This window comes from Spermophilus citellus (genome assembly GCF_964194105.1).
Source record: "Spermophilus citellus genome assembly, chromosome: 4".
NCBI classification, from domain to species: Eukaryota; Metazoa; Chordata; class Mammalia; order Rodentia; family Sciuridae; genus Spermophilus; species Spermophilus citellus.
The window spans coordinates 113,669,014-113,685,372 of NC_138185.1; the positions used below are offsets into that span (position 1 = coordinate 113,669,014).

General features: G+C 34.3%; 1 protein-coding gene across 5 annotated transcripts in view; it reads right to left on the minus strand.

Annotated features, from left to right (window-relative positions):
• The window catches only part of MAP2K5 (mitogen-activated protein kinase kinase 5), a 239,809-nt gene that overhangs the window by 146,486 nt on the left and 76,964 nt on the right, over positions 1 to 16,359 (minus strand). For all 5 annotated transcript variants that reach the window (XM_081290299.1, XM_081290300.1, XM_081290301.1 and 2 more), the window contains 3 exons: positions 14,482 to 14,521; positions 3,312 to 3,380; positions 3,134 to 3,215 (listed from right to left, as the gene is read on the minus strand). In XM_081290299.1, the coding sequence (XP_081146425.1) occupies positions 3,134 to 3,215; positions 3,312 to 3,380; positions 14,482 to 14,521 (191 nt within the window). The remainder of the gene's footprint in view (positions 1 to 3,133; positions 3,216 to 3,311; positions 3,381 to 14,481; positions 14,522 to 16,359) is intronic.

The window sequence follows — 16,359 nt, forward strand, 5'->3', positions numbered from 1 at the left end:
GCCAGGGTAATTAAGCAAGAAAAGTAAGTAAAATAAAAAGCCTCTAGATTGAAAAGGAAGAAAGAAGTAAAACTTCCTCTATTTTCAGATGGTATGATATGTATATAGAAAACTCTTAAGAAAGACACACACACACACAAAAAAAAACTAATACTAAAATTGATAAACAAGTTCAGCAAAGTTACAGGATACAAGACCAATAACAATAAACAAAAAACAATTATATTTATATACACTAGCAATGAACAATCCAAAAGTAAAATTAAGAAAATAATTCAAGTTACAGTATCATTTAAAAAAATATTAGGAGGCTGGGGTTGTGGCTCAGTGGTAGAGCTCTTGACTGGTATGTGTGAGGCACTGGGTTCAATCCTCAGCCCACATAAAAATAAATAAATAAATAAAATAAAGGTGTTGTGTCCATCTACAACAAAAAAATTAAAAAATAAAATAAATGATGGTGCAAAAATAATACACATTTAGTAAAATCTGTACCTATAATTTTGATCTTTTTCCAGACAAGGAATATATAGTAAAATATACTCTTGCAAAATTGGCCAGGAGCAGAGAGCTACAGCTCTCAGTCAGCCATGTGATGATGATCATAAAACATATTTTTAAATAAAAATAAATAAAATATTAGGAGTAAATTTAACAAATAATTGCAAAACTTTAGATTGAATATTAATATACATTATTGAAAAAATTGAGATCCAAATAAGTGGAAAGACATTTTATATTCATGGAATGGAACACTTTATATTTTTAACACAATAATACTGCACAAATTGATCTACAAATTCAGTACAATCCCCACCAAAATCTCAGATGGCTTTTTTAGAGAAATGAATGATGGTTCTAAAATTCATATGAATTTACACTTCTCAATTTCAAAACTTATTATAAAACAATAACAATCTAGAGTAATCAAGCACTCTAGATTGAATGTGGTACTAGCATAAAGATAGACAAAAAGATCAATGGAATAGAACTGAAAGTACAGAAATACATTTTATGAGTCAATTAATTTTCAACTAGGTTGGCATGAAAATTAAAGGGGAAAATAGTCTTTTCAACAAATGTACTAATATAAATGGATATTGACAGGCAGAGGAATGAGTTTGGACTCCTATCTCACACTGTATGTAAAAGTTAACTCAAAAGTGGACCAAAACCATAAATATAAAAGCTAAAATTATAAAATGGGTTAGAAGAAAATAGGTATAAATTTTTGTGATGTGGGATTATACAAAGGCTTCTTAAATAGGACATCTAAAGCAACAAGTTGGCAATGATACAGAGAAATTAAAATTTTCATACATTGTTGGTGTGGATATAAACTAGTATAAATGGAACAAAACAGTTTGACAGTTCCTCAAAACTTTGAAGAGGCTTATCATATAACCTAGCAATTCTACACCAGGATATAAATTCAAGAGAACTGATTCAATATACATACACAAAACAACCCATATACAAATACGCAGTAGTAGTATCCATTATTAGGCAAAAGTGAAAATATTCCAAATGACCATCAATTCATAAAACAATAAACAAAATGCTGTATAACCATGCAATAAAATATTATTCAATGAAAAAGAAATGAAATACTGGTACATGCTTCAATGTGCATGAACTCTGAAAACATTATATTAACTGAAAGAAGTCCAGATGCAAAGACCATATATTGTAGGACTCCATTATGTAAAAACTTCCCGAATAGGTAAAGTTGTCAAGGCAGTAAAATCAGGTTGACAGGCACTGGAGGGAAGGAGGCTAATGAGGGACTTATAAAGGGTAGGGATTTTCTTTCTGGGAATACTTAAAAAGTGTTTTGAAATTAGATAGTGATGATGGTTGCATAACCTTAGCAACATACTAAAGACCACTAAAATTATATACTTTAAAAGAGTGAATGTTTTATGATATTTGAATTACATGTTAATTAAAATGTTTTAATGTAACTGAATAATTGAAGACTTCAAAGGAAGAATGATGAAAATTTAAACAGTAACCTATATTGGCATATGAATCCTCTTTTACTAGTTGATCTCCATAACTGTCATACTTCTATATTTTAGTAAGATTTTAAATTCTTGACATCTACTAGAACTAATTTAGCACACATTATACAGTTATTGTATATCAAGGTATCAGTGTTGACTCATTAAAAGTCTTGCATAGGGGCATGAACTACCTGGTTTAGTAATGTACTGAGAACTCCCACAAGGAGCTAAGTACATCTTTATTTAAAATGTTGCATTTTAGTGGCTAGACATGGAAAAAACTGAACATGTGAAATTTAAAGACTGCTTGGATTTAAAGTGAATAAACAACAATAATGATGACTTCATTTCATTGTTCAGGATACCCGGAAACCTTCATTTTGTCACAATTTTCAGATTAGGAAAGCTACAAAAATAGAAATGATTAAAAAAATACAGAAGGAAGGAAAGGGCTAAAGTCCAAAGAAAACCAAACACATCTGACTAAACAGCTGTGTTGAAAAACAATTTCTTATCTTGCAATTAAGAACCGATTTCTTTCTGAAAGACACAGGACATTGGGTTAATAGATTTCTTTAAAAGAAAATCTGTTTTGGCTATTGAAACATTAAAAGAACAGAACATCTGTTTTTCAAGTAAAGACAGATTGCATAGAAGAATCAAATATCAAACCACTGATTAGACTAGCATTTAATCTATTCTATTTAAATTTTCAATAAAAGTAAATGAAGTTACATTCTTAAAATTATAACTCAGCCATAAATATTTAACACCGGGAACCTCTAACACTAAGATGCTTTCAGAGTATAAAGAAAGGAATTATTAGTATATTTTAATCACCTTAAGTTGTTCTTGACATCTGTATCAAAATCAGATTGTAAAAACTTCAATGTGCATAAACTCTGAAAACATTATATTATCTGAAAAAAGTCCAGATACAAAGACCATATATTGTAGGACTCCATTATGTGAAAACGCCCAGAATAGGTAAAGTTGTCAAGGCAGTAAAATTAGGTTGCCAGGCACTGGAGGGAAGGATGCTAATGAATTTAAATAATAATGGATTTAATGATAAAACTCTACTCCTAAAGTAATTTTTAAAATATTGTACAAGGGAAAATACTTACCATCCATGAATTCGGTACATATTGAAATCCTGTTTTCTACAAAAAATGCCCCATAAAATCCTATGATATATGATGAATCACACTGCAACAAAAATAAGACAAAAAAGAAGTTGAAAAACCTACAAGCCAACACCATAAGGTATGTTTTGTAAGTAAAAATGACCAGGAAAAAAATTACCTTATAAAGAATTTCTAATTCAGACATAATTTGCTTCTGAAGTTCCAGCGTAATATCTAGTAGTATTACCTAAATATAGAAAGGTATTAACATTAACACATTTATCCCCATCTTCAAATTGAATATAATTATAATCATTTTGAAACGTAAGAATTTTTTTTTAAATGGTGGTTCCTTTATTCATTCCCCTCAGCTCTCCCACTGTATACACATCTGTTTAAGCCTTTGTATTGGGAGAAGTGGTACAGAAGTGATTGATGGGACCTGGGAAAAAGCCAGGTCTCAAAGGTCAGCATTAATGGCATTAAAAGTCAGTTAAGTCATAGCACTTTTAATTTATGCACCCTATTTTGGCCACATTGGTTATTTTCACAGGAAGATACAAATGACTCCCAAACCATTAAAAGAATTGTCATGTAATTCAGATTCTAGGCAACAGAATGCTAAATAAAAATAACATTTAAAATGAGGGTTTTAGTTATCAATAGAAGTTTTTAAAATATGTCTTTTTAAAATTTTCTCCCAGGTATTAGATTTTTTTTTTTTCAAACAAATATTGTTAGAGAAAGAGCTTGAAGGAACTTCATTTCACCCAATTTCCTTCTTTTAGAGAGGAGGAAACCAAGGCTTCTCTTCAGGGAGCCTTGCTGTTGGGCAGTGCTGGGACCCCTGACTTCTGTTCTCCTGTGCTTCCTGGGACTTCCTGTTACTTCATGGTTTTCCTAACAATATCAACCACTGAGTTGGTCTTGTAACACAGAAATGTAGAAAAAAATCTATGAATTTACATAGGACAGATTCCAGTTTGTTTCAAATGTTTACTTTTAAAGGAAGAAAACAATCAACTGTTCAAAATTTACTCAGCACTTCAGTAAAACCAACTCAAGATAAACTGTTTTTTACTTAAAATGACAGTGATGAAATAAAACAGGTAAAGACAAGTTTTAAGAATTGTGGTAGTTTCTCGCTCTAGACATTTGTAGGTAAAAACAGCAGTCCATATTATCATGATAATGTAGTTAAACACCATTCAAAACTGAATTACATTTTGTATAACAAATGAATATATATAATCATACCAGGGAAAAACATAAATTAAGACTTTTAAACTGCTGACAGAGCAAAGAAAGAAAAGGGCAATTCTAAAACACATTTTTAGTAGTGACATCCATTTGAGGAAGGGGAAGGTTAAAAAAAAAAGGAGGCATCTCCAGTTTCTATCAAGAGTTTGCTTTAGGGTTATTTATAAAAGCTCTCACTAAACTAGATTGTAAGTGTAATACAAAACTGCCAAGACACATTTAAACACTTCTCTCGATCAATAGTCATTTGCCAACAATATTCACTTACATTTTTGTTCTAGTCTAAAATTTAGCAACAAAATAAATTCATCTAGTGTTGTTTCAATTCTATGCCATAAAATACCACTTGTCAAATACAGGGCATCTTTTATCCTGAAAAACTCAGCTAAAAGGAATGTAGTTATTATTGACCCTGGCTTTACGTTATAATTACCTAGGGTACTTTTAAAAATTCCCAATGCACAGACCTCATCCCAGAACAATAGGTCGGGCCTCATCTTTGTATTTATAAAAAGCTCCTAGCTGATTTCTAACCCACAATAAGGTTAAGAAACACTTCTTTAAGGTTTCAAAAATGCCATTTATGCAGTGCTAAGAAATATGAGCGTAAGGATGTACTGCATCCCTGGGCCATCAACCTGGAGATGAGAGGATTCCACGTGGCTCTCCAACACCTTGAAATTAGCTCAAAACTAAGGAGACAATATCATTCCCTTGATCAAGAGCCTTAGTTGGGTTCCTTTTTTTTTGAATATTTATTTTTTAGTTGTAGTTGGACACAACATCTTTATTTTATTATTTATTTTTTATGTGGTGTTGAGGATTGAACCCAGGGCCTCGCAGGTGCTAGGTGAGTGCTCTACCGCTGAGCCACAACCTCAGCCCCCTTAGTTGGGTTCTTGATCCCAATTAAGAACAAGGCTGGGGTTGTGGCTCAATGGAAAAAAGCTTGCCTATCATGCGTGGAGCACTGGGTTTGATCCTCTGCACCACATAAATGTAAAATAAAGATATTGTGTCCACCAATTAAGAACAAAGCTAAAATCTAGCATGACATTTCAGAAATTTTTCCATACTAACCCCTTCTTCCACTACTCCCAGCACAAACCCACTCCCTGTGGGAACCTGATGGATTTTCATCATCCACACACGCCTGGTATTTTTTTTCCCTTCCTCCTTTCCCTGTGTGCTTCCTCTTTCCACTCCACAGTCAACAATTATAAAAACCTATTTGATCTCTCAGACTCAGCTTGAACACTTCACCACTTCCATGAAGCCACTCCAAAGCCCTCCATCAGATTTCTTCTCTAACTCTGATCCTTTTCTCCTTCTCACATTCTGCTTTAGCCCTCAACGCTCATCTTCTGAAATCAAAGCAGCCTTGAGGTTGTAGAGTGGTCATAAACCCTCCAAGGGCAAGGACTGAGGTGCACTTCTCTCCCCTCAGCTCCCAGCACAAGGCCTTCTTCACAGAAGTACCCATTAAGTGATGTGGGATTTAATTAAAGTGCTCCATACAACCATGATCCTCTATAAAAGCTGTTTCCAGACATGAAAAAAATAGATTGCTTGATTTCTACACCTAAATTTGAAAGCAAAGACATAAACACTAAAACAAAAGTGCTACACTGATCTAAAATGGAGAAAGGAATACTATATTTGTGGAGCTAATCCATTATGCTCTAATTGGTCTTGATCATTCTTGGTATTTGCTCTAATCCAGAAGAGTGGAGATTCCATAATGGTGGAAAAGCGAATAAAGTAATTTCTAGGAACTTGAGAGGGAAAGTAAACTACCTTAAAATAACTCTACTCAAATGCTCTCTATTTTCTGGGAGACCTGGCACTCTGGGTGGAAGGTTAATTCCCCTTTCCCCTGGGCATTCTTGTGAGTGAGCTTTAAAGCTGCTTAAAAAAAAAAAGAGAGAGAGAGAGAGAGAGAAAGAGACCAATTCATTCTTTGAAGGCAACAGGGGTAAAGTAAAGCAAATGCTAATTTTCTTTTTGAAATCCAAAGAAAGTCTGGACTGCCAAGTCTTCATTGCTTTTATTTATTTATTTTTTATGGGTTTTTTTTTTTTCCTTAAGCAGCACTAAAATGTTTTGAACTGGAGAGAATCTAAAATATGAAGCATTTCATGGAGAAAGGGTTAAGTGGGGAACTGAAATACCTGAGTGCTTTTCCACGGCTCTCCACTACACCTCCAGGACAAATAGGGATGAGTTGTCAAGTTAAATACAAGCAGTCAAGTGACTGAATTATAATTTACTCTGTGTTCAATTTAAATTAGTGTGAGGCTATTAAAATATACAGTATAAATACGGCAATTCATCACGAGCTGTCATGGATGACTTCATTTATTTGCTGGAGTGGCACACGCTCCACTAAAGGGAAGGAGAGCAAAATCACAGGTCAAATTAAGCCGCTATTCTGTTTTAATTCACTTATTTAATCTGTGGAGACATAATTGTCTTTTACAGTATGTACAACTCAGAAAGGAAATTTGGGAGGATTACAGTCAGTATACAAATGATTAATCAAATGGTCCATTTAAATGCTAGTTTAAAAGCAGCAGAAACCCAAAGCAGTCAAAGAATGATAATCAGCACATGCTATGTACAATGCTAAGAAATTTCCTGTTAGATGGATTTTTCCCAATTAGAAAACAAACAATACTGGGAAATCAATTAAATCCTCTAAGCGTTACTATTTGAAAGATTTTATAGAACACAATTAATGGTATAAAAAGGTTCTGTTTGTAAGATGGCTAACAGTATTTTTATTTGTTTTCTGCTCTACTTATTTGCTTGCAATTGTCTTGCCTACCTATACCAAACAAACAAAAAGCTAGTTAAAACCACATTTCATACGTTACATGGGTCATAATCAAATAGTTATCTTTAAAATATGATTAGCATAATTTTCTAGATGTACTCTTTGAGGCAGAAAATTATCTAAATTCCATAGTATAAAATAAAAATTTAAGGTACTTTTATTCTTCTCCAATCTCAGCTTCTTTTAAAAATATATGATCTCTTCCCACCTTTAAGTCTGAAAAGGGAAACACTACAATGAGCCTTTTTGCCTAAAAACAAGAACATTTAAAAAGACATAAACGTTGGAAACGCTAAATAGGAATAGAAAAGTAACACATTTTCAAGGATTCCCATCTGATTGTTCCCAGAAACATCCAAAGTGTGGGTCCAACTGACCACTTGACTTGGGAAATCAAATCTCCCCCATCATTCTATGCAGGCCTCCGAGCCCTGCAGGTGATTCTGTGTAGACAAGGACTGTGATTTGCTGCTCTTCACAATCCCTCTGTGACACCAGGCAGCCCTGTTTCACAGCTGGGGTCACTGAGAGGTTCAAGTGACATGCTTGAGGTCACACAAAAGTCAGGAGAGGGTCAGGAAAAGATCAAATGCGCTTCTAACTCTTAACCTTCCATTTCACCCTTTAATATATATTTAAAAAAAAGCTAAGAAATATTCCAGTGGAGAGCAATGGTCCATACAAAGAATACTATAGGATATTTTGTTTGTGAATTGAACCTGCTTTCAAGATATTACTTCAAAAGATGAATGAAAGCCAAGCACAACAGCACAGGCTTGTAATCCCAGCCACCAGGGAGGCTGAGGCAGGAGGATCACAAGTTCAAGGCCAGCCTCAGAAACACAGTGAGACCCTGTCTCAAAAAATTAAAAGGGCTAGAGATGTATCCAGAGGTAGAGTATCCCTGGTTTAATCCTCAGTACCACAAAGAAAGATGAATGAGTGAACTAAAGAACAAAGAAAAGAATGAAAATGTATTCTTTCATTCAGTCAGTCAACAAATTATGTGTTAACCACATTTACCCATCATATGTGGTACCCTGTACTAGGCCTTATATAAGTCCATGAAGGGTAATCACTGAGTAAGGAAAAAAAAATAGATAAGCTCTGCTCACCACTTACAAAGAGAATTCAAAATAATAAGGGAAATATATTCATCACGAGCTGTCATGGATGACTTCATGGAGCATGAAATATGAAGCATTTCATGGAGAAAGGGTTAAGTGGGGAACTGAAATACCTGCGTGCTTCCACGGCTCTCCACTACACCTCCAGGACAAATAGGGATGGGTTGTTAAGTTGAAAATTATACTAATTGTATTTTAAAGATAACTATTTGATAATGACCTATGTAACTATGAAATGTGGTTTTAACTAGCTTTTTGTTTGTTTGGTGTAGGTAGGCAAGACAATTGCAAGCAAATAAGTAGAGCAGAAAACAAATAAAAATACTGTTTGCCATCTTGCAAACAGAACCTTTTTATACCATTAATTATGTTTTATAAAATCTTGAAATATGCTAGCATAATGCAAGATGGTGCATGGTATCACCAAGTCACATACAGAGAATTCTAGAAAGATAAGTGATAGATACATCCAAAGTGGCAGGGTTTATCCAAAAACGTTCGATGAGAGGTGGTTCCTGAAGTGTGTTAAGGATTTTGATAGGTGGAGATAGAGTGAAGGAGTCCTAATTAGAGATAATATGTGAATAAAAGTTTTGAAATGAGGAAGTGCCTTGGTTTACACAGGGCAATGAGTTCAAGTTAAAAGAAGCCCAAGATCCAGACATGTAAGAGGATGCTGTAAAAGTTGACAGATGACATACAGTGGAGGGTCTTGAGTTCCATTCCCTGGAGTTTTCATTTATTGGGGGAGTACTATGGAGCCTTTGAAGACTTGAAAGGGGAAAATGATATGACCAGAACTATACTTTAGGGGGGACAAATGAGGGTGGGTGAGCAGAAAAGGCATGGGTTTAAGAGCACATGGGACAAGATTGTCTGGGTTTAATCTGGGTTCCACTAATTATGAATTGTGAGGAAACTGGATAAGCTATTTAACTTCTCTGTGCCTCAGTCTAGCATCTCTTAAATGGGGATCAATAACAGTAAAAAAGACTATTATATTAACTGAGGAAAATGTATGTAAAGTACTCAATACAGTATAAATCATCAGCAAATGGCAGCTTCCATTTACTGAGAGAACAGTTTAAAAGCTGGCCAATCTGTCTGAGGAGACGCAAAACAAGCATCTGGATTAGGGCAGGAAAGGAGGAGGTGCCAAGAGCAAGCAGAGAGAATCACACAGAGACCCACAGGCCTCCAGACCTGGGACATGCGCCAGAACACAATGATCACTGAGAGGGGGATAACAAGTCAGAGGAGCCCTCTGGTAGTCCAGCTTCCTGACTAGGGACAGTTTTTAGGCCTCAGTGCAGGGAGGGGAACTCAGGTAGAGATCAGTCATCTTCTTGAGTTGAGAAGATAGAGGCCGAGACGACTAGTGTTGGCTGGCAAAGGACTAAAGGGAGAAAGCTCAGAAGTCAGCAGAGGGGGTGATGGAGTCTTCAGCAGGGTAACGAGCGTCACACGGATGTCAGAGGAAGCAATACTGGGCAGAAGACCTACCCAGGGCAGAAAGAGTTTATGTTCCACCAGCCAGGGTACAACTCTTGTAATTTCCAAGACATTGAGTAGACTATTCAGAAGAACACTGCCTGTGCTGGGTTAGTTCTGCACAGATCACTGGACTGTCCTCTCTAATAAAGCTCAAAAGCAAGTCTAAAAAAAAAATCAAATTATTTCAAAGTCACTAAATAGTATCTCAGAACAAAGTCAACAATATTTATAGGAATGCAAAACTACAGAGCAATTATGCTACATGACTGGCACCATAAAAAACTGTAAGACAAAAAAAAAAAAAAAGGTAAGAAATACAACCCCAAATGAGGAGATATAGGAACCAGTCAAAACTTATCCAAAAATAACATATATGGTAGAATTAGTACAAAAGATCATTAACTTACTTTCACAACTATATTCCATACATTCAAGAAGGTAGAAAAAATTAAGTATGTCAAGTAAAGACATTATCCCTATTTAAATTATTGATAAAAAATAAATTAGGGATGAAAAGGACAACATCTGAAATGAAAAATAAACTGAACAGGAGTAACATTACATTAGACAATGGAAGAAAAAATCAGTGAACTTGAGGACACAGGACTAGAAACTATCCAAAATTAAACATTAAAAAAATGACATGAATAAATAATATAGTGTCATTTTGTTGTAGGGTAAGATTAAGTGACCTTGTACATATGCAATTAAAGTTCCCAAAGGCAGTGGTTGATACTTGAAGAAAAAATGGTTAAACAATTTCCACATTTGGTGAAAGTTAAAAACCACAGATCCAAGAATAACAACAAATTCCATGCATGTGAATAACAACAACAAAAAAATTACATCAAAACTCAACATAATCAAGTTGCTTAAAAGCAGTAAAAACAAACAAACAAACAAACTTAGAAGTAGCCAGAGAAGAAGCCATTACTAACATACAGGAGGACAAAGATTAAAAATAACAGTAAGCTTCCAGCTGGAAAGAATGCAAACAGTGAAACTAAATCTTTAAAATCCTAATGAAAAGAACAGTCAACCCAGAATTCTGTATCTAGTGAAAATAAAAATACCTTCCAAAAATAAAAGTGAAAAAAATACACACTTTTTCTGACATACAAAGGCTGAAAGAATTTATTGCACTACGAGACTTACACTACTACTAATGTAAAAAAAAAAAAAAAAAAAAAAAAAAAGGAGTCCTGGGCTAGGGCTGGGGCTCAGTGGCAGAATGCTTGCCTGGCATGTGTGAGGCCCTGGGTTTCACCCTCAGCACCACATAAAAATAAATTTAAAAATAAAGGTATTGTGTCCATCTACAACTAAAAAGTATTAAAAGAAAAGAAGTCCTTCAGATCGATAGAAGAAAAAGAGTATCAGATGGAAATCTACACCACAAAAAAGATTGAAAATCAATGGAATTGGTAAATACATGGATAAATATTAAATGTATCTTTTCTTACTTTTAAAGATATGTCCCTAAAAGATTAATATCTAAAACAAAAATAGCAACAGTGCCTTTTGAGATTTATTACATAGAACGAAGTAAAATGTACAATAGTAACACAATGGTAGAGATAGGGAAATGAATATGTACTACTGTAAGATTCTTAGTATATAAAGTACTGCAATGTTATAACATAGGGAGACTATGAGAAGTTAAAAATGTATACTACAAAATCTAAAAACAGAGGCTGGCAGGTATACAAACACACACACACACAAAAAAAAAAAAAAAAAGAAAAAGAAAAAGAAAACAAAGAACATAATGATAGCTTTGAATCTGACCATATCAACAATTACATGAAATGGCCCCAACATACCACTTAAAAAGCAGAGATTATCAGACTGGATTACAAAGACCCAACTATATGCTGCTTACAAGAAATTCTTTTCAAATATAAAGATACAGAAAGTTGAAAATAATACATTAACACCAGTCAAAATACCACTGGAGTGGCTATATTAATATCAGACGTGAATTTCAGAGCAAAGAATATTTCCACAAAGACAGTCATTTCATAATGACAAAGGGACTAATTCATATAACAACCCTATACATACCTAATAGTACATCTTCAAAATACAGAAAGTAAAAAATGATACAAGTATAAAAAAAATACAGGCAAAGCTACAATTATTGTTAGATATTTTAATGCCTCTCTTTCAAAAATGATAGAAGTTTAAAAAAATCAGTAAAGATACAGAAGATCTGAAAACTACTGACAGCCAGCTTGATCTAGTTGATATTTATACAACACCTTCTACATAATTTGGACAATATATTCTTCTCCTGTGCACAAGGAACATTTACCAAGACAGATCATGTTTTGAGCCTTAAAACAAGTCTCAATAAATTTAAGTTAATTTCAATTATACAAAGTATGTTTTGAACACAGTAGAATGAAATTAAAAATCAATAACAGAAAGATATATGGAAAGTCTTCAAATATTTGGAAATTTAAAAATTCTTAAGAATTAATGAACAGCACTACCTGTTTTGAAAAGATGGTACATTTCTTTTTTTTCAATATGACTATTATATAAGCTACATGATTTTTGCCTCATCTATCAAGAAGCAGAGGGCTGGGGGCTGGGATTGTGGCTCAGAGGTGGAGCATTCTTTTGTATGTGTGAGGCACTGGGTTCTATCCTCAGCAACACATTAAAAAAATAAATAAATATACAAAATAAAGTTAATAAAAAAAAGCACAGGGCTAAACAAAAAGTTTAATCAAAATATCATATCTACTCTTATATTATTCATTCGTTCAACTCAGTTTGAACACACAGTATGTGATTGTATAGAATCCAGAAATACAAAGTGAATTTAATATAGTCCTTGGTCTAAAGCCCATTTTAAAGCTAGGGTGTAGTGAACAGTATATTTGTAAACTCCAACTATTTTCATTTAATTAAAGTCTCTACTTTGTAAAACATATCCTTTTTAAAAATTTGCCTTTAATTCTTTCCGGAAACAGCTGCTGGTCCCTTGCCATTCCCAACTAAGTAATCATGCACAAGAATTTTAACATTATCCTATGTTAAACATGATTTAAAATGTATGAAATTATTTAAAAATTGATAATGTACTTGTAAGGCAAAACAATTATAGTTTTTTGGACAATTTATAGCAGTGTTCTTCTCTCTTGGAATAAATAACCTAAATGTGACTATCTTTAAGTATACCATCAGCACAATCTAAGATTGTTAGCATCCAAGAAACAAATAACTGAATAAGTGGGAAAATAGTGCTGAAGTTGTTGTTGGTGTTCTGTTACTGCAAAGGGAGCTCAGGAAGGAAAGAAAAGAATCCAGCACCAGGGTGGTATAACATCTGCACTTGGTGAGCTCAGGGGAAGATGGGGATAGAGCCTGCTCCTAGAATTTCAATCTTGGACCTCAGTTTTCTCCTATAAATAGATGAATACAATACATTTACAATAGATGGTCTCAATTCTACAATTCTGTGGACCTAGTTTGGTTGAAATACAAAAGAACATACTCTAAGAGGGAAGCTCTGTTGTACCTCCTCACCATAAGCTATTTAAGTTATTAAAATGACTAATGATGCCACATCACACATTCTAGGTGCTATACTACATGTGATATGGAAAAAGAACTCTGGACTGTGCTAGTAATCTGAAGATATAAGCCTTAGTTTCAGTTTAATCTTTATAAAAGGTATAAGCATTTGCAAATTAATTGTTCTAATCCTTAGTTTCTTCAGGAAAAGATGAAGAAAAATAAACTATTCAAGTGTTAGGGAAGGAGACCAGTTTCTTGCTGTGAAGGGTTACAAAGTCCTTTTGGAAATATCCCTTGAAAGGACAGATAGAGAACAGAGGGATGAGCAAGGGTAGTGACTTTAAGACTATCCAGTATAGTAAGGGACATGAGCTTTAGAGTTAAACAGACTTCTTTACAAAAGAAGTCCTTCCTCTTCTAATCCTGTGACCTTGGACAATTCAGGTTTCTGAGTCTCAATTTCCTCAAATTTAAAATAGGTAGGATTACTCTTCAGCTTTAAGGATTAAAGTTATAAAACATCTAGCATCATACCTGGCATATAACAGTCACACAAAAAATAAATGCTTTCATTATTAAAGTCAAGGAGGGCCCGAGAGGAAATAATCAACTAGTAAAGCAGAGGATATGTATGTAGAGGCACCAAGAGACAAATCTGCAGAGGGCCTGCCCAGGTTGCTATCCAAGAGCACAGTGTTAAAAGGGGTTTGTGGGGTTCGGACTTCAAGTTACAAAGAGCTCAGTCATAGTACAATTCAAGACAGTCCATCAGCAAACTTGAACTTTTAAATAAGGGAATTTGTAAGTTGTGGCAGATAAGGAGAAAAGGAAATGCATGAGCGCTAAGGTTCTGAGCTGCATTACGAGGAACACAGGGAGGCAGCTCAGCAGAGATCAGGGAAAGAATGTTCTCTTGAGAAGAGCTACAATGCAAGGAGCATTGTACTTAAGACACCCCCCCCCCCCATGCCTGAATGTCACAACAGGGCCACCTGAACCTTAAACCATTCCATCTCCTCTCTGACAATACCTGTGACTCAAGCTAACAAGAGAAAGGAAAGCAGTAAACATCAAGAATTTCATAAAATAAACCCAGTGCTTACCTTTACAGCTAATATTTTCCCACTTGGAACATGATATGCTCTATAGAAAGAAAAAAACAATAACAGTTACTTGAGATCACTAAACGACCTATAAAATGGTTAAGGACACAAATGTCAATTCAAACATTTCTGCAGCAATGGGAGACATACATGGTACTTTCAAAGAACATTAATCATGTTAGTCATTTATATTTCTGTGGAGCTTAATGGTTTAAAACCAAAGTGATTCATTATACATTACCTTAAAATAACTCTCCAAGGTAATACTGGTACTATTATCCTCCTTTTATAGATGAAAACTGAAGCAAAGAGAAGTTAGGCAGTTTGCCCAATGGCGCAAAGTGAGTAGGGACAGATCTAGACCTCAAACCCCGGTCTTCTGGCTCCAGATCATTTATGACTGTTATCGTATGTGTGCGTGGGTGGGGAAGGGGTTATCTACAATTCCATGCTAAGCACAGAATGGAGGCATGTAAAATGAGAAGTTTTGCTTGTGTCTCTTTCAATTACATATGCAGATAAACCACACCACCACATTTCATCAAAATAATCATAAAACACATAGAATTAGTTTTGGATGGCAATATAATTCCATGTAAGGAATCACAGTTATAATGCTCAAGCATGTGGCTCTTCTTAAGCAGAAAGGTAGGCTCTAAGTATCAGATACAGCAAAATAATTACAACTTAAATCAAGAAATATGAACAGGGCCTCAGTGTAGCTCAGTGGTACAGAGCTTAAGTAGCAGGTGCAAGGCACTGGGTTTGATCCCCAGCCCTGCAAAAATAAATAAATAAATAAAAGAAATGTGAATACATTAATTTATGAAAAAAGAGTAAGAGAATAAAAATTGTGAAATAAAATACCATTCACCAAGCCCTACTGTGTTTAAATGTAATGTGGTCTTTAACACATACATAGGATGGACCACATATTCTGACCATTATCCAGAAACAAATTGACTTGCATTAAATTTCAAAACCATGTTACATAAACAACTATCATAACTGCAAGCTCATAAAAGCATAAAAAGACAAATTAGTTTGGAAGAACTAAAATATGCTCTGTAGAAGATGTCACACACATCCAGCTAGTGTTAAGACATGCACAGCTAGGGACCACGTGAGGGAAACAGAAGGAAGTACTTCAGGAATGTCTTGTCCTCATTTATTTAATTGAAAAATAAATTTATCAGGCCCCTAAACTGCTCATTTCTTAAAAATAAAAATAAAACTTCTATATTCCACTATTACCAAAATGGAAGCATCATTTTTTGCTATTCTGACAAATATATTTGGTTGCTCTGTCAAGTTATAAAGTTTTATTAAGGTATAATCTATATTGGATAAAATTCACTTGTTTTAAGGGTACAATTTAATGATTTTTAGTAAATTTATAGAGTTAAGCATCACTGATGTTTTGGGAGTGAATGACTTCTAGAAATGGTTGTTACTAAATGCCTACAGAGAAGAATTGGGAAACACACACACACACACACACACACACACACACACACACACACACTCTTATATATCAATAAATTGATATATAAAGACATGCACTATACTTTTCTCAATGCCTAACAGGGAAGTTGGGACTATGTTAATTTGAAATGCAATTTAAGGAATTTAGTAACCTTATTCCATGTAAATATACCAGTTTCTTCCCAGAACTTTTAAAATACTGTGTATTGGGATCATTAACCAAGGACTGAAATAGGAAGAGAAATAGTTGAATGCATAAACAAGGATTTGAAAGTTGTAAAAAGAGCAGTGTTGTTACTTTGAACAACAAGCAACACCTGGACTTCTGAGACCAGCTGCAGCGATAAGGAAATGATTAGCAGATAGTCTAATATATATACCATACTGGGCAGT